Genomic DNA, 23,118 nt, shown 5'->3' with positions numbered 1-23,118 from the left:
TCAAAACTGCAATGAGGATCACCTCACACCGGTCAGAATGGCCGTCGTCAAAAAATCTACAAACAATAAATGCTGGAGAGGGTGTGGAGAAAAGGGAACCCTCTTGCACTGTTGGTGGGAATGTAAATTGATACAGCCACTATAGAGAACAGTATGGAGGTTCCTTAAAAAACTAAAAATAGAACTACCATACAACCCAGCAATCCCACTGCTGGGCATATACGTTGAGAAAACCATAATTTAAAAAGAGACGTGTACCACAATGTTCATTGCAGCCCTATTTACAATAGCCAGGACATGGAAGCAATCTAAGGGTCCATTGACAGACAAATGGGTAAAGAAGATGTGGCACATATATACAATGAAATATTATTCAGGCATAAAGAAACGAAATTGAGTTATTTGTGGTGAGGTGGATGGACCTAGAGTCTGTCATACAAAGTGAAGTAAGTCAGAAGGAGAAAAACAAATACCATATGGTAACACATATATGTGGAATCTAAAAAAAAAAAAGTTGGTTCAGATGAACCTAGGGGCAGGACAGGAATAAAGACGCAGACAAAGATAATGGACTTGAGGACACGGGGAGGGGGAAGGGTAAGCTGGGACAAAGTGAGAGAGTAGCGTTGACATATATACACTACCAAATGTAAAATAGCTAGTAGGAAGCAGCCGCATAGCACAGGGATATCAGCTCGGTGCTTTGTGACCACTTAGAGGGGTGGGATAGGGAGGGTGGGAGGGAGACGCAAGAGGGAGGGAATGTGGGGATATATGTATTATGTATAGCTGATTCAGTTTGTTATAAAGCAGAAACTAACACACCATTGTAAAGCAAGTATACTCCAATAAAAATTTTTAAAAAAAGATAGACTCAAAAAAATAAAAATAAATAAAATATCAGTGTTGGCTAACATAATGTAGAAAATTGATGATATTCTTTCTTCACTGTCATTAGTAAATAAGAGAGAATATAGAGTCAAAGGGGAAGGAAATAAGATGACACAAACTTCTGTTCTTAGTGAGACTTCCTGTAATATGGTATTTAATTTAAGTTAGGAAAGTAAAATCCTGTTCATCTGAACATTACATTTTCTGTAAAAGTTTCTGATAAACACTAAAAATAAAGCTTAATCATTTAGTTCCTATTCATGTTCCAATGGTCTTCCCTCAAGCTTACATTTATGATTAGTTTTCCTTAAAAATAAAATGAGTTTGTGCCAGATCAACCATCATGGATTTAGATGCCTTTAGATATTAGCTAGCATAAGCTAATTTTTTAAAAAAATTGAGGTCAGATTTGGTTGGCCCAAGGTCACACTGATATATCGCTTATTGTCTACTAGTGGCATTTGCTGAACATTACCTTAGGCTACATTTTTAGTATTCCCTCTGGCATGCTGAGATTAGATGTGACATTTCTTGGCCAGAATAAAACACAAGGTCGATTCTAAAGACTATAATACTATATTTTTTCCCTGCAACTTCGCATTTGCTTATCTACAGTACACAGCAGTTAGTTTTAAAGCGTGGGACTTATGAACCACTACTGGCACATGCTAAATCCTTCTCCTTACAGGATGCCTCCCCACACTGTCCCAGCATGTATAACTATCTCCTGAACCCTCAGCAAAATCCCTGAGAAAATAACCACAGCGGAGGTCAGAATGCTCCAGCTCCTACTGTAAGAGGTTGAGGGAATTTATCCTCCCACTGCCTGGGGAAGGTGACAGTTTCATCAAGAAAATCTCCCACTGAGATAATGTTATAAAGGATGATTGGCATATGTAAATCTATGAGGACTATTATTCAACTCTATTATGAGTTAAAAAGATTTTGTAGAACACCAAATAATTATCAATTATTTATAAAAGTACTTAGGAAAGAAAACCCATTGGTAAGTTTGTAATAGGAAGAACAATTTTGAAACGTCATGAATTTTGCTTAATATTTTATTTTTCTTCCTAAAGCCTTAGAAGAAAAAGTAATAATAATAAAAACCCACCTTTGGCCTGAAAGCCAGCTTTGCTCTCATAATCACCCTGTTGTATCCACTTACCCTGATTAAAGTCAATTAGTAAATGAAAATATGAATATGTACTTGAATTTCTCTCTGAATGAAATGCAAGGCTTGTAAAATTCAAGCATTTTTCTCAAGCAAACATGTATATACTTACTAGTTTAAAAAAAATCTTTAAAATGACTAATAATCTCCAATACAAAGAAAACTGTCAGTTTAAAAATTAAAATACAATTATAATTACTTTTCTTGGTATGGCTATTGGTACTGAGCTACATGGCACAATAAAATATACTAAATGTGCAGTTATGAGTTTCCTTCATTTTAAACTAGATCTTATCTAGAAAGGCACACCTAGAGGTGGGTTTATGATCCTGATTACAGGATTGTATTTATCAGTAATTCAGATAATCTGAAAACTTGAAGACAATACTCTCACTCTTGATTTAAATATATCTACAAACAACAAATAACTATTAGGAGAAACTCAACAAGAGGCCAATAAGTACCTATTTCCTTCTGTATGTAGCTCTCTGTCTGGGTTGGTATCTAGGAAATGCTGCTCTATGCTGAAGGAGCGTAAGCTATGCTACTTCAACTCTCTGTGTTAAATAAAGTGACTGTCAATATCTGGGTTGAAGCTACAGAGCACAGATAGCTCTTTGTATCTATAAGGGATGCAATGAGCTGTCCAAGCTAACTCAGCAGAGAGAACATTTACTAACAAAATGATTGTAGAGAACCATGGACTTGATGGATGTCTGGGACGGTGTAGAATGGAGGCACCCAGGACGAAAATGGGAGCAGATTTGAAAGCCTTTAACAGGCTCCTCTTACCCATCCTAGTGTGGTTTATTAGCATGACACAGGCTCCCTGTTTTCTCTCTCTTTAATGATACTGTTCTATGAACCAATGAATGTTTTCATTTGGAAAATAAGAAAGCTCTGACATGTTATCTGGACTGTGGTTTCTTTAGTGATGCCAAGGGAATAAATACGCTAATTCTGTGCTTTAAGGAATGTATTGGGTAAGGCCCGTTACCTCACTGATTTCAGTGCATACTAGGCCCAGGTGAGAAAAAGTTAATATTACACACCTTGGAATATTTCTTTTCGCAAATGTTTGACTTAGAAAATGGAGAATTTCAGTGACACTTGGATATACTTTAAGATGGTGATTTTCAGATTACATTCTCCCAAGTTTAACTCATCATTTGTTAATTACCATACCTGAAGCAATTGTCCTCAAGCTACTGCTTGATTCTTCATAAAAGAAGCAATTACTATGAAAAGCTACCACATAAATCTTGAAATATTCACAAAAATCTTACACAAATAATATTTTCATAGAGAAATGAAAGACCGTGTTCTTCACATACACGCAAACATACAAAAAGACATTCCTCGAGGAAATAGTAGTTTCTTGGCACACCAGGGCTTTAACAGCAGCAGTGCCAACTGGAAAGAGTTTTCCCTGGCTTTAAAACTGGAACGAAACAACTCTCAACATCTGCAAAACATTCCTTTATTATTAGAAATAAATTATTTGTATAAAAAATTGCATGCATCAACCATTGCATTTATGTTTTAGCACAACCCAGGGCTTCAATCTGGTCAGCCATTACAAGAAACAGACTCACTGTCTTATACAAGTTGAACAATGTGGGACAGGAACGGGAGTTCTCACAATCACAGAAAAATACTTAACAAGAATAACATCAGACATGGTTTATTTCAACAGCATTTTTTTTTTCACAAGCTAACATTAGTTTTCCTTTTGTGATTTTTTTTTTTTAACTGCTCATGAGTAGGCAATACTTTAGCTTGACACTCATTGGTTGTATTATATAAAATGGGTTTCTTCACTCCCTGTTATTGATACTTTTGGCTTGTGGCTACTTTTTGTTCCTTACAAGATTGACTATTGATTTGATTGATTGTAGTCTACAGAGATCTCCAGGAGTGAGTGTTGGTGGTGTCACGTTCATTGTTTAAGATCGCATACCACATTTCTTCATATTGTATCATTTCCCTGTTTCAGATTGAATGATTGCTGTAGCTGATATATGTCGTCTTGGTAGAGGAAGCTGTTAAGACAAGTTATAGTACAGAATAATAAATTAGTTTGTTAAAATGATTTTAAAATTCAAATATTGCAATGACTTTTTATGATATGTGGTCTTTACAACCTGTTACTTATTTTAAACAGTGTAGTAGGATTTCAACAATTGTAGAAATAAAAATGCAGCAGAATTTTTAATCTATAAAACCACTAGTCTCATTTATAGTGTAGACATTTGGCAGAAAACTAAAAATGTGAATGCCCTGGTCTTTAATATATTTAGGTGAAATTCAATTTAAATGTGCATTTTGACTAACAGATTTACAATATAAAAAATGAAAGAACAGATGAAATTCTCTATCCTGCAAAATGAAAAGAGAATTTTTTCTTACAACCCACGTTAAAGACCTCAATTCTTTGAGTCTGATTTGATGACCAAGAAAGGGTTAGTCATTATAATTAGTCATGCTTTGAGAGTGAATATATCTTCCATTTAAAAATAGTACTTTTAGACTCTAGAAGTGAACACGGTACAATATCAATGTGTATTGCCAACACATATTTATGGTCTGGTTTCATCCAAAGGATACAAATGGAGATGTTTAAAAAATAAAGACTCAAAGAAGGAACTTATCATGAACTAAACCCATTATTGTAAGATTATTAGAAAAGTATGAAAAAGAAAATATTCTAAGTCTATTCTAAGTCTAAATATTCTAATTCTAAATATTTCTAAGTCTAAACTTAGAAAATATTCTAAGTTTAAGTATATTCATACTTAAATTTCCAGAAATACAAATCTAAATCCAAATAATTACTTTGCATTTTTGAAAGATGTGATGGAATAAATCTGTTTTAAAATTCAAAAGTGATATCTTATTTTTTTCAGTGGAACTCTGGAATGAAAAATCATAAGAAGAAAGAAGAAAAAGTGCAAAACGTATGTATTTCACTATATAAATTCAATTCAGGGTGAAACAGATTTTTAGAGAATAATTTACTTTTGAACATTGAATAAGGAAATTGTAAAGTTTCTTCTCTGAAATAATTGGCAGTTAGACTCATTCCATTGTAGTGTACATGAATACTGGTAATTGACCAGACAAGTTCTTACCAGAGACCAGGATCAGACAAAGTCCACAGTCACTAAAATTAATACAGGGAGCCCAGGAAGTGCTAGCTGTAGAGGTTTTTGCTGTTTTTTATTTCATTGAATATTATGAGCTTCATGCCAAAAACAGGTGGGACATATCTGCGTATCTTTCTATGTTGCTCACCTTAGGTTATTATTGAGGGACAGTGGAAAGGAAGTAGATCTTAGACTTTTTTTTTTTTTAATAGATCTTTATTGGAGTACAACTGCTTCACACTACTGTGTTAGTTTCTGTTATACACCAATAGACTTGGTTTTAAATTGCATTCTCTTCTCTACAAAATGAGTGAAAAAACGCCACTGCACCAGGTTATGGGGCCTCAGCTTCATCACTGGTCCACAATCCACAACATTGTGTTTTTGTGAGGATGGAGGCACAGTAGATTTGTGGGGAATGGCTGTTGTCTTAGAGAGTCCATATGGAATGCTACTTTTCTATTTATGCTTCTAAAAGGTAGGGTGTCTTTTACCTTTGGTTTGGTGTGAAGTGAAACACAGTGATTTTTATGATCTTTATTTTTTAATTTATATAATGCTCTCATATGCCTCTAAATATATTCTAAGAAAATGAAATCTGTGCTTCAACTATGCTTTTGAAAGACTTTCATATGATCTTTGTAGACAAGATGGAGAAAAATTATGAGTTAGAAAAACGACCCTTTAAAAGATTGCTCAACTTCCTGCCCTATTCAGTATATTTAACAGTAACTAAAAATGTGAGAAATATCTACCAAATTTGCAGATAGCTAGAAAGAAAAATTATGGTTGTAACAGAGGAACAAGAGCCTAAAGACCTTAACGAAGATGATATTCAGATGTTAATCCTCAAGGATCATTCCAACCTCAAGACTCTAAAGCTCTTTAGAAATTATTTCATTGTTTGAACTCTTAGAAGTAACCTCCAGGGAAAAAGATGTAGAATTCTATTGAGAACTAAGACTATAATTTGCAAAAAGAAAGTAATCTTAATTTTTCTGATTAGAAAAAGGATGTAAGGCTTTGGAAACATAATTTAGTCAACACTGAAATGATGTGAATGGCAGATATCTTGCAAGAATCTTCCGTTTTTTTCTTCCAAGAAGAAAGAAAGATGGATGCTAAAATAATAGAATTTTTGAATTTTAAGTCTTATCTTTTCTCTTAATCACAGACCAATCTAGATTTTGTGGGTTAGGTTCCAGACCACTGCAATACAGTGAATATCACAATAAAGCAAGTCACATGAAATTTTTTTGTTTCTCAGTGCATATAAAAGTTATGTCTACACTATCCAGTAGTCTAAGTGTGTGATAGCATTATGCCTAAAAACACAATGGACATACCTAAATTAGACAAAAATACTTCATTGCTAAAAAATGCTAACCATCATCTGACAATGCAGGGTTGTCAGAAATGCTCACTTTTGAAAAAAATGCAGTATCTGGGAAATGCAATAGAGTGAAGCACAGTAGAACGAGGTATGTCTGCATATTTTCATGGCAGCAGTGATACTTTGACCTTTATCCCAGAAGTGTTACAGAACAAAAGGGATCAGAGATGGACATACAAGCTAATGTAATACTTCTGCTGATGAATACGCTTATGTGAAAATCAGGCTTGAATACAGCAACAATGAATTTCCCGTGCACACCACACTGTGTTCATAAGCTAGAGAAAGGAGATCTACCTCCAGAAGCAGCTGTTTTCATGAATATGCATGAATAGAGCTTAAGGAATACCGTGTTACAGCATTCGTTAATTGGGTACCGTTGATAAAATTCATATATACCAACTTTGTTTCTAACTCTCTTTCCACACTTGTATGAAACAACACTTGACCTTTTTATGTGTGAAATGTAGTATTCTGCAAATCCAGTCATTAACATGGAGTCATTTGGTCTCCCTTCTAGCTTCACATTGCTTTTATTTATTCTGTGTACCATGAGAAGCTTTCCTTAAATATGTGATCGGAATTTCTGGCATTAACAAGTCATCTTTAAGATGAAATTTCTAAGAATGATGGACTTGTAGAACTCCATAGCTATGAAAGAAAAACATTGCATGCATATCATAAATACAGTTAATTGGTCAGAAAAAATTTCCTGAGTGTAGCATAGTAGCCATAATTATCAAAATCCTCCACATATTAAAAAAAGGGAGGGACTTCCCTGGCGGTCCAGTGGTTAAGACTTCGCCTTCCAATGCAGGGAGTGTGGGTTCAACCTCTGGTCGGGGAGCTAGGATCCCACATGCCTCGGGGCCAAAAAACCAAAACATAAAACAGAAGCAATATTGTAACATTCGATAAAGCCTTTTAAAAAAATGGTCCACATCAAAAAAAAAATCTTTAAAAAAGAGGATGCTAAAAAAATGGTTTTTGAATTTTGTCTTCTTTTTTGTTACTCACAAACCAATCTATATTTTCATGGGAGCCATGATACATTTACCTTTATATAGTGATTCATAGTTTACAAAACACTGTCCTGTACGTCATTGTCAAGTCATTGTGGTAATGGTGATTTATCAAAAGTCTGGTAGCAGAAAGTATGAGGATGCGGCAACATGGACACTGTTCCAGTGGATTAACTAGTCCTGGTTTGATTGAGAATAGGCTCCACCGGTTTTGAAAGGAGGTATTTTAAATCTGAGGAGGCAAGGTACTAGTTACAGAGAGTTGAATGGCAAAAGCTTTCCAATATTCAATTATACTTCTAAAGACATAAGACACACTTTTAGAAGAAAAATATTGCATTTAAGCTCTTCAAGTTTTTGGTAGTTTTAGAGAGTTTGTGATTTTGGAAGACTTGTTACTTTTTCCATTCAAACCACTGGTGCATTTGGTAAAGGGAACAAGCACACAAGGGGTACATTGTAGCTAGTCCTTAAGTGAACAAAGGTTAACAACTGTTACCAGGAGTGGGATTGCAGAAGGATGTGTGAGGATTTCCTACTCTGTCTCTCCTGAATGTGTAAACTGTAATCACTTTATCTGAGCCTAATTTATTCAACCCAAACCACTCCTGTAAAAGATGAATAGTACAGTAAAATCCCGGAAGTACAGTTTAACCTTCTTTGAGGCCATAATTGACTTTATCTTGATTCACCTTCTTAACTTTCTTTTACCTTCCAAAGGTGAGCATTCAACTCCTCCAGAATATTATAGGCTTAGCCATCATACAGCCTTCACATTTGTAATCTTTCATTCTTATTTTCAGAGAAAAGAGGGAAATGTACACGTGCTATGAAATTTCCATTTCAACAGCAACAGAAAATAATAAAAGGAAAACAAAATGTATGAGACTTATTTCTATAGCATGGGATTGGTCTTTGTCAATACAGCAAATTTTCCCTTCAGGGAACTAACTTATTTTTTAAAGCGGTGGAAAAAGTTTATTAAAATTTTTCCTTACCACATTTCAGAGGTGAGTCCAGGATAACTGGTATTTATTTCAGTGTACATTTGGTTGTTTCCATGTGCAACCATATTATATAAGGTTTTCTGGATTGCTGCTAAAAACCAAGTACAACTATAGACTCTGGTGAGTCATCCTGAGAAGTGCCAGTGTTCAAAGTGTATCACTGGCCAAAAGTAGTTTATTGGCATCCTACATTAGGTTTTAACTTCCTGCACTGATGATTTCAAGGCAGAAGAAACAAATAAAATTCTGCCCTGAAATCACAAGCATTCTACACTGATGCCTTTGAGAGTAGTTACAGCACAACCTTTGCTAGGGGCCCAGATAGCCCCACTCTTACTCAATTGCTTATCTATAATCAGAGATGATTATAACCATTTGATACCAAAACCCATCCTTATTGTGCCTCCTCTTGCACTTCCTCAAGATTTCATGTTTGCAGAAGAGTGAATATGTGGGGAATGTCTGTGAAATTCTTAAAAGGTTTCTTTCTCTACAAGTAACTAAATTTGATATTTACGAGCTGAAGGTCATCTTCCTAGATGACCTGGCCAGTCATTCCAAGAAGTCTGATAGTAATTGAAGCCAATAGGTTTAATTAATCAATACCTATCTTCTAAGGATAGTTCTGCATGTGGGGCATTAGAGTAGACAGTGTTCATCTGGAACTCTTGATGCAAGGGAAGCTTTCTGAATCTAGTGAAGACTATAAGTTGTTATAATAATTAAATCAGATAAAGTCGTCTCAATCTTTTCTGTATTTCATGTCAAAAGTACAGAGAAAAGGAGATACAGCCTCCTGGCAGAATCCGAGAGGAAGAGGGCATTTTTGCGTAGGATTTTATCCTTAATGCCTGTGTTATATTGAACCACATACAGAATCTCGTAATGTATAGGTTATACACACACACACACACACACACACACACACACACACATATATAATTTTTTTTCACTGTCTTCAGCTTTCTGGTATTTTGCAATACATAACTTCAATCTATTTGCTACTCTTCCATAGAGTCCAAGATGGACTTGAACAGCTCAGTTAAACTCTACTGGCTTAGTTTGGTACCAGTATGTTGTTATGTGCTTCTTCAGGGATGAGTATAGAGAAGATAATAGGTGAGGAAAGGAAAAGTGGAGTGGTGGCTGTAGAAGGGGTCCTGTTTTCAGGGTCATGAGGCTTTCAGAGAAGAGCTCTAATTATCTTAATATATCCAAGAAGGGAAATCAAGGGAAACCAAAGAAGGGGACCACGTTGGAGAAACAAATATAGACTATGACTTAACCTAACATGTTAGCTAACTAGTTTTCTCATTTCCCTAAATATCTGAATAACGTAGCATTTATTTGTGTAAGATCTTTGGTAGCATGCTTTATAAATACTAGTTAACTATTAATTCTGTAAAGAGCGACCAGTATTGAACTGAAAAAGATTGGAGAGTAGTTCCTAAGAGCTAAAGGATAATTTTATAAATGAAGCGTAGTTCCAAGCTTCAAGCTCTGTAATGCCTCAAAAGAGAGACTTGAGCGTCACACTTTGTAAAAGAGATTGCGTGTTTATGTTCGTGCTCTGGAGAGGAGCCACTTGCCTTGAAATCGTTTGGTTCTAACCAAATGGTTCTAACTGCTGTGATGGTCTCATGGTGTGCGAGTACCACCAGGCCCCTGGAACCACGTAGCACAGTCCCCAAGACCAGTAGAAGAATGTTCAACGTACATCTATCAGGAAGTGTTCCCGCTCTTGACCATCGGAAAGTCTACGGATGACTTACTGTTGGTTTCAAGACTCTCACAGAGTTCGCTTTTCACCTCGCCATTTGGTCTGTCATTTCCTTTTTGGATCAGTTTGCTTTGCATGGTGGCAGCTGTCACCACAGCTTTGAAGCTCCTCTTGCGTTTTTGAACATTCTGCTCTGGATGAAAAATTATAATGTAAACCTTGGGCATGTAGAGCATGCCCAGAGACACCGAAGCACTTAAACTCATGGAGACAGTAAGTGTTGTTGTCTGGATGTACATCTGAAGAAGGAAAAAAAACATAGAATCAATGTTGGTAAGCCTGACCTAAGATAAAGCAAATAATATAACCGTTTTCTGAGATTATTCCAGCTTCTCTGCTAACAGTGCATTAGAAGGCACTTATTAAAACTGCCCTTAATTATAGTGAAACGTTCCTTTATCCCCACCTGCAAATGTGGGTAAAGTTGTATTGCTTATGAAGCCCAATTTTTTAAAACAAACAAGCTGATAGAGCTTAGTTTCCTCCTTAGATTATAATTAAGCATATATAAGGAAGGGAGCAAAATCAATCTAGCAAAAGACTAACATTTTATGTCACACAAACCTTATTCAGGGAGGTATCACAAGGTCAAATGTTATTCTTTCAACAGTAAACCTAACCTAGAAGGTAAATTATATATAGTGGAAATAGAGCGGGAGTGAAATAGTCCAGATCATCACTATTGCACACCATTGCTTGGATAATGCGAGTGTTTGCATCTTCACATAATTACTTAATTCCAGCTTCCAAATTGGATAAATCACAAGCATGCCATAAGGGCTTGATATTTTTTAATAGCCCTCCTAAAGGATAATTCCAGAGGGTTTCTAGATGATTGCATCAGATCAAAATAAATGTGGGTGCTTTTAGAAAATACGTATGATTTCCTCCTTCCAAGACTGAAATCTGCCCTTTGGGGATGGGTCCTGACATCTGCATTTTGAAAAATTCTCCCCCTGTGCTCATTCCTTATCCTTATTTCACTGAAATTGACTGCTCTGGTACTTACAAAGAGAAGTCCCTCTGGAAGATTTTTCTTCCTGCAATCTAGAGGTTAATGAACTGAAAAAGTCAAACCTAAAATCACTGCTTTAGCTTTTTTCATTATGTTATGAAAACAAACATGACAGTATTTTAATGTTTTCTTCCCCAATGTTATTGAGGTATAATCAAAGAATAGAAATTGTATATATTTAAGGCTTTATCAGAACTTGATGTTTTGATAAACATATATTATGAAATGATCATCTCAACCAAGTTAATTAACATATCCATCACATAGTAACCATTTTATTTCTTTCATTCTTTTATTTTATTTTATTCTTTTGTGGTGAGAATGCTTAAGATCTCTCTTCACAAATTTCAGGTAAACAATATATTATTGTTAACTGTAGTCACATATTCATCTTGCATAACTGGAAGTTTGTACCTTTTGACCAATATCTCCCCAGTTCCCCTTTCCCCTGCCCCTGGTAACCACTATTCTGCTCTCTGCTTCTATGAGTCTGACTATTTTAGATTCCACACATAAGTAAGATCATGCAGTATTTGTCTTTCTGTATCGGACTAATTTCACTTAGTATAATGTCCTCCAGGTTCATCCATGTTGTCACAAATGGCAGGATTTCCTTCTTTTTTTTTAAAGAGTCAATAATATTCCATTGTATGAATATTTCACCTCTTTAAAAATAAAACCTTTGATCTGTTTACATTTTTCATGTCCTGAGCTGAAAATATAATTTCTCCCAAATAACTTGGAATACTGAGGTTACAAGGTAGCCATGTTTTAAGATGATGAAGAGATCCCTTTATCGTCTCCAGGATTTTTTTTCGGCTTCTTTTGCTCAGCATAGTGGGGGTCCAACAGTGCAAGAGGGTTCCCTTTTCTCCACACCCTCTCCAGCATTTATTGTTTCTACATTAACGTCTGTTCATTCTAATGATACCTCTGAAAATGTAAAGTTGTCAGATTGCATCCAGCAATCCCCAAATTAATTGTGTCCTTTTTAATAAAGACTCAAAATATATTTACCTTCAAGAGTAAATACCTGAATCAGCCTTATGGCTTCCTTTTCCTAGGGGAGACTGTTTCTCTTAACAGATGACAAAGCCTTGAGGTGAGAAACTGTCTGAAACATGAAGAGAACTTCAGGCACTATAGTGTAAAAAGACTGTCCTTGTCTGAAAAATCATATCCTGTGGATTACTGAGTTTACTGTTCAATTTATCTACCACTAAGGCGGTCCTTTGCTTAAGACCCTATCGTGAGTATGGGAACACCCTTCAACAAGGTGATATTTAGGATCGATTTGTTTCAAAGTTCACCTCCTCCAGGAAGGTCCTCCATGATAAATCCTGATTATAATGTCCTTATTTTACTTCTAAGCACTAGTGCATTAAAAAATAAATACAATGGAGCACTTGCTAATGTATAACTATGTGATTATAACAATTTATATGAACTTTGTAATAATTCATAAAAATGCACAACCAGGGTATAAACTTCCCTAGCGTCTGTAATCTACATTTCTTCTTATATACCTCTAAGAAATCACACAATAATTACTCAGATACCACTCATTATTTTTAAGTGTATGAAGATCTTCAAGAAACCCTTAATTTACACAAATCATCCAGAATATGCTTTCCATAATTTTCCACTCTGTCAAATGGACATCAGGGTTGATGACATTTTAAGTAAGAAGCACAAAGAGATGATGTGTGAATCCAGATTCTAGGTCGGGCTCATGCGTACCATTCTCAGCAGAGACGTGATTCAGATACGTCCCTCGGCAAAGTGATAAATTACTACATGCCATGACCTCTCAGGCTACCCGCCAACGAGTGAAAACTCATGTTAAACTTGAGAGAACTAATCTACTGCAATTAAGAAGGTCCTGATAAAATGTGAATATGTGCCTTTAAACCACACGAACCTCCCTAAGCTTTGCCACCTAGTTTTAAGCAACTTATTGTTATGAATACTCATAAGCTTCTTATACAATAGTTAATCCTCTTTGAATTCCTACTTATTCTCCAGCTAGCATTGCTGCAGAAAGGCTATGCAGAAAATGGGCTGCAGAGAAAGGATGTAATGATAAGGAAAGGATAGAGCCAAATGCAAACCACACATAAATATTCCAAAGCCACTCTAATAGGGAACCATCAGTTTTGTCCCAGTCAGACCCGGCCAAGTCACTTTAACTTAAAAAACAAACAAAAACCAAACAAGGGCTTCACTGGTGGCGCAGTGGTTGAGAGTCTGCCTGCCGATGCAGGGGACACGGGTTCGGGCCCCAGTCCGGGAAGATCCCACATGCCGCGGAGCGGCTGTGCCCGTGAGCCACGGCCACTGAGCCTGCGCGTCCGGAGCCTGTGCTCCGCAACGGGAGAGGCCACAGCAGGGAGAGGCCCGTGTACTGCAAAAAAAAAAAAAACCCTCCAGAGGTATAGCCATGAAATGATGGGAACATCCACATTGATTAGTTGGATTCTTTTTATATGTCTTAACCTGTTGGTCTTGCTAAAACATATAATACTAGTCCAAATAATTCATAAATACCTTTCTAGTTTGAAAATCTTATAAATTTTATCCACTACCATAAATGTAAGTGATAATTTTCTCCCCTTATTCAGAATAATTTCTGTAATATATAGTAAACTTGATTTTGTTAAATATTAAGCATGAAGAACATTCTGGAATGCTAGTTTTCACATTAAATATATTACTGTAGTCTATCCTCTTAGCAAGCCAACTCAAAAGATGTAATAAACATAGATGTTAGGATTAAACAGTACTATGCTTAGTGTTCCAAGCCCTCCATTAGACACTGTGATTGCAAATTACAGATCTTATGTGCTCTCTTACAACAGCTTCTGAAAAAGTTTAATGTGGGTTTAGTATATAAAAAGCATCTATACAAAAATCATACCCTAAAATCTAAAACCTTACAGTGGCCAAGGCTTTGTTACCGGACTTCAGACTGTGAGTAGACTGAGTTTTTGAACTTCCTCTTTGAATATTTAATGAAATAAAAATGTTGTATATATTATAACCTCAATGAAAGCAGTAAGAGCAAAATAAGCAAAGAAATGAAATGTCACCTACTGTCCTTCTAGAGAAGTTAATTTCTTAGCATCATGGATTACAGGATTTTCAGTATCTCCCATATTTAAGAAGAAATGGAAAGATCATATTAAAAGATTGAAAATGAGCACTTGTTTCCAAAAATCTCATGGATTTTTTTATACCTGTTGAATATTCTAATTACTTGAACCATGTAAGGAAGAAACATGTTCAAGCAGACCTGAGCTTGAATTCCAGCACCACCACTTAAAATTCTTTTTAAAGATAAAGAAGTTTACAGAGAAATTCTGGAGTTGCCTTGTGGATGGTAAAAGCCCCTAGTCGACCCACCAGGTGACAATCTGAACTCTAATAAAACTTCCCTGGCAATTGAACAGTTGTGAGATCTTATTTTCCTCTCTGACCTTTAATTTATTACCTATGGAATGGGGGAAAATAATACTTTTCTCATAGAAGGGTTATAGGTGGAATGACATAATCTTTATAAAATGTCTCAAAGGTGCAAAACAGTAGTAGCTCAACAAAGATTATATTCCCTACAACTTTGAATCTAAAAGGCTGCCAACAAAGCATCCTTCCAGGTATATAAAATAAGAGAGGGGCCTATGAGCCAGTTATCCAAAGTTGACAGTTTAGTGAAGAGCTGACAGCCCTGCTCTCACTATATGATGTCAAGGAAAATGCTTTTGTAATCTTACTTCAAAGTAGGCAGAATAAGATTTTGCCCAAAATTCAACTCCTATTTGCTGATAGGGAATAGGATAGTGTACTGGTTCTCTGTATCAAAGTTACAGTTCACCAGAATGCTGTAACTATATTAGGAGGAAACTATATTAACTCCCTATAACCAACATAAATCCACTGAGAGATGCTGACAGTGGTACTGGATATATTAATGTAACCTTCTTTTTTCCATCCTTCTTTTATGCCCCACCCTCTGCCCCTTGTCACTCCAAAATATTAGTAGCTAGAGGAAGAGGAGGGTCTTTTCTATTATGTCCATTGATAGCCTGTCACTTCCTCTGCCTCCACAGCCCCTGGACATTTTGAGGCTGAAGCGGTCACATGCAGTGAAGCTGACTTAAATGATCTCTGGCTAAGCCAGGGAGGAGATGGCACAATGGAGCATATTAACATGACATCTTTTCTGGGACCTATTACAGCTTCCTCTTCATTCTCTGCAAGAGTCATTTGTGCACATCCAGGGTCTACTGAACGTAGGTCCTGGCCTGGAATCACTAAAGACTCTAGGAAGGGTAAGGAGGGAGGAGATTATATTACTCCAGGGGAAAGGTCAGTCTTTTACTTTCAACCAGCTGCCTGCACACAGAACTCCACAGATATCCAAGCTGGTGAGTTTTCAACCCCTATGTAACGAATGTAACCTGTTAAGAAACCTAACACCCCAGACGGATTTGTGCCATGTGATAAGAAACAGATTATTTATTCCTGTCTGCCTTGCCCTGGATGGTTTCATCTCACTTTTTGCTGCAGTCAGCCAGGTCCCGTTTGTCTGCTTCACACAGTCTGACCAATGAGAAAGCTACGTTTACACTTAAAGCCTGCCTTTGCCTTTCTCTACTTCTGTTATCTATTCCCTCATCTGTGTGTCTGCCAAAGTGTCAGCTGCCTCCACAAATGGATCTTCTGCTTTTCAGAAGGGCTTCAGCCAATGGATTTCAAAATCTCATTAATTACTAGAAGGGATTAAAACAATTTTTTTTTTAAGATGGAGAAGTCTACAAAGAAACTCTGGAGTTGCCCTGTGGGTGGTAAAAGCCTCAAATCAACCTATCATGAGACAATCCAAGCTAATAAGACTCCCCTTGCAATGGGACACCAGAGGCGATAACGCACAGCACCCCCACCAACTCTTTGGATTGAGCCTGGATACTAATGAACCATCCCAAGTCCATATCAAACATTTTATTATTGTTTCTGTTTTGTCGAGTTCAAATACTTTGCTGGCTTCTCCTTCTCAGTCAGTTCTGAGGGGTCCTCCTCATTCTCTCTAACATCTTTACCTTGAAGTATCCCAGACCTCAGTCCTTGGATATCTATCTGCCTATCTATCTGGCCACATTACTCTCTCGATGATAACATTCAGATTTATGGCCTTAAAGCAGGACCAGCTTTCTGGGTGCACTGCCTGTACACAGGCTCCTTCACTCAGAAAGGCCTCACACTTGGTTTAATGTTCTTCTGTCAGAGTTTTGAAATTCTCAATAATTTTTGAATAAGGAAGCCTACATTTTCATTTTTCATTGGGCCTCACAAGTTATGTAGGTAGCCCTGCCTTAAAAACTATATGCTGACTAATTCCAGGCCTCCCTCAGGAAACTCAGTTGCCTTCTGGGTAGCTCCCCTTAGATGTCTGACATATACGATCCAAAACTAACAAGCATCTGAATCCCATCTTCATTCCTAAACTTCTTCTTCCAGTGGTCTTCCTTGTCTTTAGTCCATCTTTCCCACTGTTGGGATGAAAACAAATAGAAATTGTCCTTGACTCTTACACTGTATCTGTGACTGAATCCTGTTGACTCTACTTCCAAAATTTGTTCATATATGTCATTTTCCACTTCTCCCACTGGTACTGCATTGGTCCTAGCCAACATCATCTCTTATTTGGATTTTCACTATAGATGTCCTGTTGACATCTATACGTTTCTCCTCTTCTGCTCTTATTCTCTTCTCTCTGATCATCTGATTATTTTTTAACACAGGCAGCTAGAATTTAATCCCATTATTCATAAATTGGGTTCAGTCACCCCTACCCTCAAAACTCTACAGTGACTTCACATTGATGGTGTCCCTATAATGGCCTACAAGGTCCTCTGAACAGATCTGGCTTTACTCTTTCCCTCATTCATTCTCTTCTCATCACACTGGCCTCCTGGCTAATCTTAGAAGATACCAAGCATGCTTCTGCTTTGGGGCTTTTATATTTGATGAACTAACCCTTCACTTCGTTCAGGAAGTGTTCCTTTCTGAATGGTTCTTTCTCAGTGAGACCCTTTCCTAAACATGAAGTTAAAAATTGTACCCCCCATCCCTCCACCTGCATTTATTTCTCCAGCTTTATTTCACTCCTCAGCATCTATTTTCTAGCATAAAAGTCTATATATATTTTACTAATTTATATATTGTCTCTTTCCCTTAACTAGAATAAAAATTCCATGAGTCCAGGGATTTTTACCTGTTTTGTTCACTGCTATAAACTCAACACCTAGAACATTGCCTGAATATGTGAATTTTCTGGTCTTTGAGGCAGTGTGGATCCTTACTCTTGAATTTGACATTTAAAGGAAATAACCCATGTAGTTTCAAGAGGAAAACAGTAAATCAGGTTCTAAAGCTAGACAGTCTATGAAAACTTGAGGGCCCCATACCCCTTCAAATCAATACCCAGGCTGGGACAGAAACTCTTGCAAAGATAAACGTGATGATCATTTTCTTTGGCCTTGCCGCGTGGCATGTGGGATCTTGGTTCCCGGACCAGGGATCAAACCCACGCCCCCTGCAGTGGAAGCAAGGAGTCTTAACCACTGGACCAACAGGGAGTTCCCGACATGATGACCTTTTAAACTATAAATATGGCAATTAAAAGTCAGTGGCCTCTACTTGGGAACATGAGAGCTCTGGGCTCTGCCCTGCATCCCTCCCTCACTTAAGAAATGTACAACTGAGGATAAGGCACTCACACTATTTATAAACGTCCATAGACTTAACTACATGCATTTAAGGAGGCAATGTATGTAAAATATTGGCACAGCACCTGACATACAGTAATCAATCAACAGTGGCTGTTGGTGTTATTAATTAGCCTTGATTTTACTCTCTCTGAATCCTCCTCCATTCCTCACACAGTAAAGACATAACGGTACTGCTCTCTCAAAATCAGCCACACCTTTTTTAGCCTTTTTGATAAGGAACATGCACACATAGAACTATAGGCACAAAATATTTGTTCATAAGGAAATATATTTTATGCTTGTAGGAAACACATTCAAAATGTCATCGTCTAGTATCATTCTGGAAAAAACTCACAATCCTGAGTGTCCTTCCTGTCAGGTAGAAATTGTAGGGTTGCTGACCCATCGGCAGGTCAGAGACATTACGTTGTGTTTTCATTAGTGGAGATGGAGATGGGTTTGCTCTGATCCATTTGCTGTCTCCCTTTTGGCCCCTTTTAGCCAGGACACATGTTAGCAAAATGAAGAGTCAAACCAAAGGGCGAAGACTATGGATGCAGAACTGGGCTGGTTCACATGTGAGGTCTGAATCCTTAACCTTGGACTTATTGAGAATGGTGGAAACCAGCTTCAGAGAATAATAAAGCATACACCAATAAATGAACTATCAGCTTTGCTGAGGGAAGGAAAGGACAAGTGTAAGGAAGCTCAAGATCCTCTAAATATGGCAGGACAGATACTAGATTTATAATGAGTATTTATAATTAAATATACATGATATTGAATATTTGGACCGGTAAATAAATTTTCTATTAAAGCCCCATAGACATTTCTTAAAGTAGATGTTTCAAAGTAGAGCATTATTAAATAAAATGTAGTCTTTAGTTTTCAATTATCCTCCCTAAGTATTATTTATAGAAACATAATAAAAAAACAGTGTCTCACACAATGGTGCCATATTTTCGACCGTGACATATGCAAATGAATATGAAACATCTGCTGTTGACTGATTATCAGTTCCTCCCTTACATGTTATTTTTCCTCCATGTTTCCCTCCATGGATTCCTGCTTCCATGCCACCTTTTAGCCCTTTATCATTTTTCAACAGTATGGTCAAAACTAAGAATAAGAATAATTATTTAATTATAATTTATATTATAATTTAATTATTATAATTTTTAAAGTATTTATTTGAACAGATACAAAATATAATAAAGAGAATAATTACATGAAGAGACCAAATAAAAGTTAAAAATTTTTTAGAAATAAAAAAAAGGAGAAGAAACAATTATTACAAGAACAAAATTTATCTAAAAACTGTGTAATTACACACACACACACACACACACACACAGACGGTCCCCAACTTAAGATGGTTTGATTTGGAATTTTTTGACTTCGTGATCATGAAAAAGTGATACTCAATAAGTAGAAGCCATCCTTCAAATTTTGAAATTTGATCTTGCCCAGGGCTAGTGTTATGTGGTATGGACACTCTCTAGTGATGCTGGGCAAGGACCTTGCCACAGCTCCGGGTCATCCACGCAATCAGCAAGGTAAACAGCCAATACACTTACAGCCATTCTGTACCCACACAACCATTCTCTGTTTCACTTTCAGTACTGTATTCAATAAATTACATAAGATATTTAACACTTTATTATAAAATAGGCTTTGTGTTAGAAGATTTTGCCCAACTGTGGGCTAATGTAAGTGTTATGATGTTTGGTAGGTTAGGTGTATTAAATGCATTTTGACTTACAATATTTTCAACTTATGATGGGTTTATGGGGCTGTAACCCCATAGTTAGTTGAGGAAGATCTGTATATCTATCTATTTATTTATCTATCTATCTATCTATCATCTATCTATAGTTATCCTATAGTTATCACTGTCTGAAGACAGAAGGTTTGCTGGAATTTAAATTTCAGCAGACAGTTATTATGTAGGTTGTATTATTAAAGGAAATTGGTAACATTATGGAAATAGTTTCAACCATAGTTTTCGAAAAGGTACTAAATCATTGTTCAACTGGATACTTCCTATACAACACTTTCTAAAGCCAAAAGAATTAAAGCAGTACCTCAGTTCAGGTACTTTTGTGGAGGCATAAGATGTTGTAAAAATACTAATTTTTTCCTGGTGATTTTACTTAATGCAGGAAGAACCAAGAGTAATGGTATTATGGGCTGAATTGTGGTCCCTCCCTCCACCCCAATTCACACGTCCAATTTCTAGCCCTTAGTACCTCAGAATGTGACTGTATTTGGACATAGGGTATTTAAGTAGATAATTAAGTTGAAATGAGGTCTTTAGAGTGGGCTCTAATCCAATCTAACTGTTGTCCTTATAAGAAGAGGAGGTTAGGACACACAAAGTCACACCAGAGATGTGTGTACACAAAAAGAGACCCTGTGAGGACCACACAGAGGGAACATGGACATCTAAAAGCCAATGACAGAGGCCTCAAAAGAAACCAACACTGTCAATACCTTGATCTCAGATTTCTAGTGTCCAGAACTATGAAAAAATAGATTTATGTTGAGGATCAGGTATCATCATTACTGCCAAACATTTTATGGACATTAAACCTTCACAGTAATCCTGTAAGTTAGGAATGGGTCCATTCTGGAGAATTTAAACAATATTTTCAGAGTCACACAACTCATGAGGATAAAGTGGAGGTTTAAACTGAAGTTTGTCTGACTTAAAAGCTCATATCTTTAGCACACACCATATGGCTCCCATAGATATACAGAGATGTGAAAGAGCAGGGTTAATATGACTTGAATCCTTACCAAGTCAGAAAATCATCCTTTTCTAATAGAGTTGGGCCAGATTTCTTAAAAATAACAGTCTCAATTAAAACACTTGAATTAATGTTTAATTGAGAACTCAGAGGATTTTTTTAGATTGCTGTTATCCATCAGCTACTTTCCTCATTAAAAAAAAAAAAAATCCGAAAAACAAGAAAAGAAATCTCATTGTGGATCCTGGAGAAGCTCTTTCTTAGAACTATATATTGTTGAACTTAACAGAATCATCTAGCTGGAAATACAGACTTAAAGAGATGGATAAGTTCATCTTTTTAAATGAAGATACTTAGCACCAGGTTTGCACTGGCCAGAGGAGAGGAATACCCAACAGAACCACTGACCACCAGAAGGGACAAGGATTCCCTACATTCAGAAGACAAATTGCTGGAACATTGTTCCTGCATAGGCACTGCTCCATTTCCACAGCCATGAGAGACAGGCTATTGAAAACACAGTAGGCAAGCAAACTGGGATTCACAAATACAGATGAAAAGACACCAAGAATTAGCAAATACTCAGAGAAAACTGATACTGTAAAAGAGAAGCATCAAAAAGAAGGATAAAAATCCAAGAAGATAGGTCCACTAGAGTTAGTTAGTGGAAGACTTAAGAGATAAAAATAATTATCTTTGCAAACTTTTGAAAGAAAAAGTATCAAATACCAGAGAAACAATTTTTTATCATTAAAATTAAAATCTCAATAGATGAAGGATTTCTCATTCTGGCTATGAAGGAGTAGCTGTCATCAAACCAATTCACCCACTGAGAATAGCTATAAAAGAATCATAAATTTAAAAAACGATTGCTTGGAGGCATCAGAGAAAAATCAAAGCAGCCAGGACTCAGGAGGGCCAAGGTCTTAGGACACACACACACACATACATACACACACTCACACTCTGATGTGAGTCAGGCATTTTTCACTGCTTTTATCCATTGGAAGTGTGCTGATTCATTGCATGAGTGTTAGAAGGCAGAAATCTTTAGACATGCTTTTCGGCAGTCTCATGGGGCTGGGAAGACAAAAGATGGAATTCAGGGTTACCAGTGCAGCCAGGACTTGAGGACCCAAGATTCCAGGGTATTACAGACAAGTGAACCTGAGATTTACACCAATTTTTTTTTCTTTAGACTTTGGTGTACCTTAAGTGGGAGGGAGCAACAGACTAAAAAAAATCAAACATAATCCAGATTCAGAGGCTAAAAGGTTAAGCAGTGTCATTATGCTTGGGAAACAAAATTTGGAATTTGTGTCAATTAAGGAGGATGGGTAATTATAAACACCTTGGACTTTTAGCTGATATATCTGAAGGGATATCCTCCAAGAAAAATGAAATATCAAACATGGACAAACCCACAGAAAGCCTAAACCTAGTCTCAAATTATCCCAGTCCTGGATTACGTCAAGGTGAAATGCCTCTGCTTTAACTGTAGACAGGTAGAAAACTGCAGCTTCTCTGGAGGAAAATGGCAACATCTATAACATCTACATTTTTAAAATGTACAATGTTAGGTATTCAATAAAAGATTACCAGCTACCAGCAAAACATGGTCCAACATAAGAAGAAATTACCAAAACCAAAGGGAAAGGGAAAAAAAAAAAAACCCAGTATATAAGATTGGGTCACAAATGATCAAGATACTGTACTTCTCAGACAGAAGTTTACAAAAGCTTGAACATAAATGTATTGAAGAAAATACATAATAAGATAATGAATTTAACTGAAGAACTGGAATATATATATATATATATATATATATATATATACACACACACACACATACATATATATAAAAATTGAAACAAAAATTATAGGGCAGAAAAATATAATAATTGAATTCAATAGATGAGTTTAACAACAGATTAGATGATGTTCAGGATATGACTAACAAATTGAAAGATAGATCTGTAGAAAATATCCATATTGAAGCCTGGAGATAATAAAGAATTTAAAAATACAGAACAAAATTATTAGAAATATATAAAACATAATAAAAATTTTGAATATGTATGAATTTGGAGTTTCAAAAATAGAAGCAATATATAGTAGAAAAAAACTTAAAGAGATACTGGCCAAGAATTTTCAAAAACTGAATGAGCATAAT

The 23,118-nt window shown here is 36.3% G+C and overlaps 1 protein-coding gene across 1 annotated transcript in view; it reads right to left on the bottom strand.

Annotated features, from left to right (window-relative positions):
• Window positions 1-3,525: 3,525 nt before the first annotated feature.
• The window catches only part of GRM8 (glutamate metabotropic receptor 8), a 727,865-nt gene continuing 708,272 nt past the window's right edge, over window positions 3,526-23,118 (bottom strand). The window contains exons 9-10 of the mRNA XM_024757778.1: window positions 10,406-10,652; window positions 3,526-4,107 (exon numbers count right to left, since the gene is read on the bottom strand). Of these exons, the coding sequence (XP_024613546.1) occupies window positions 4,058-4,107; window positions 10,406-10,652 (297 nt within the window). The 3' untranslated portion in view covers window positions 3,526-4,057. The remainder of the gene's footprint in view (window positions 4,108-10,405; window positions 10,653-23,118) is intronic.

This window comes from Neophocaena asiaeorientalis, unplaced genomic scaffold, assembly GCF_003031525.2.
Source record: "Neophocaena asiaeorientalis asiaeorientalis breed wild unplaced genomic scaffold, Neophocaena_asiaeorientalis_V1.1 scaffold116, whole genome shotgun sequence".
Lineage (NCBI taxonomy): Eukaryota > Metazoa > Chordata > Mammalia > Artiodactyla > Phocoenidae > Neophocaena > Neophocaena asiaeorientalis.
This window is presented reverse-complemented; position numbering and strand designations above follow the sequence as displayed.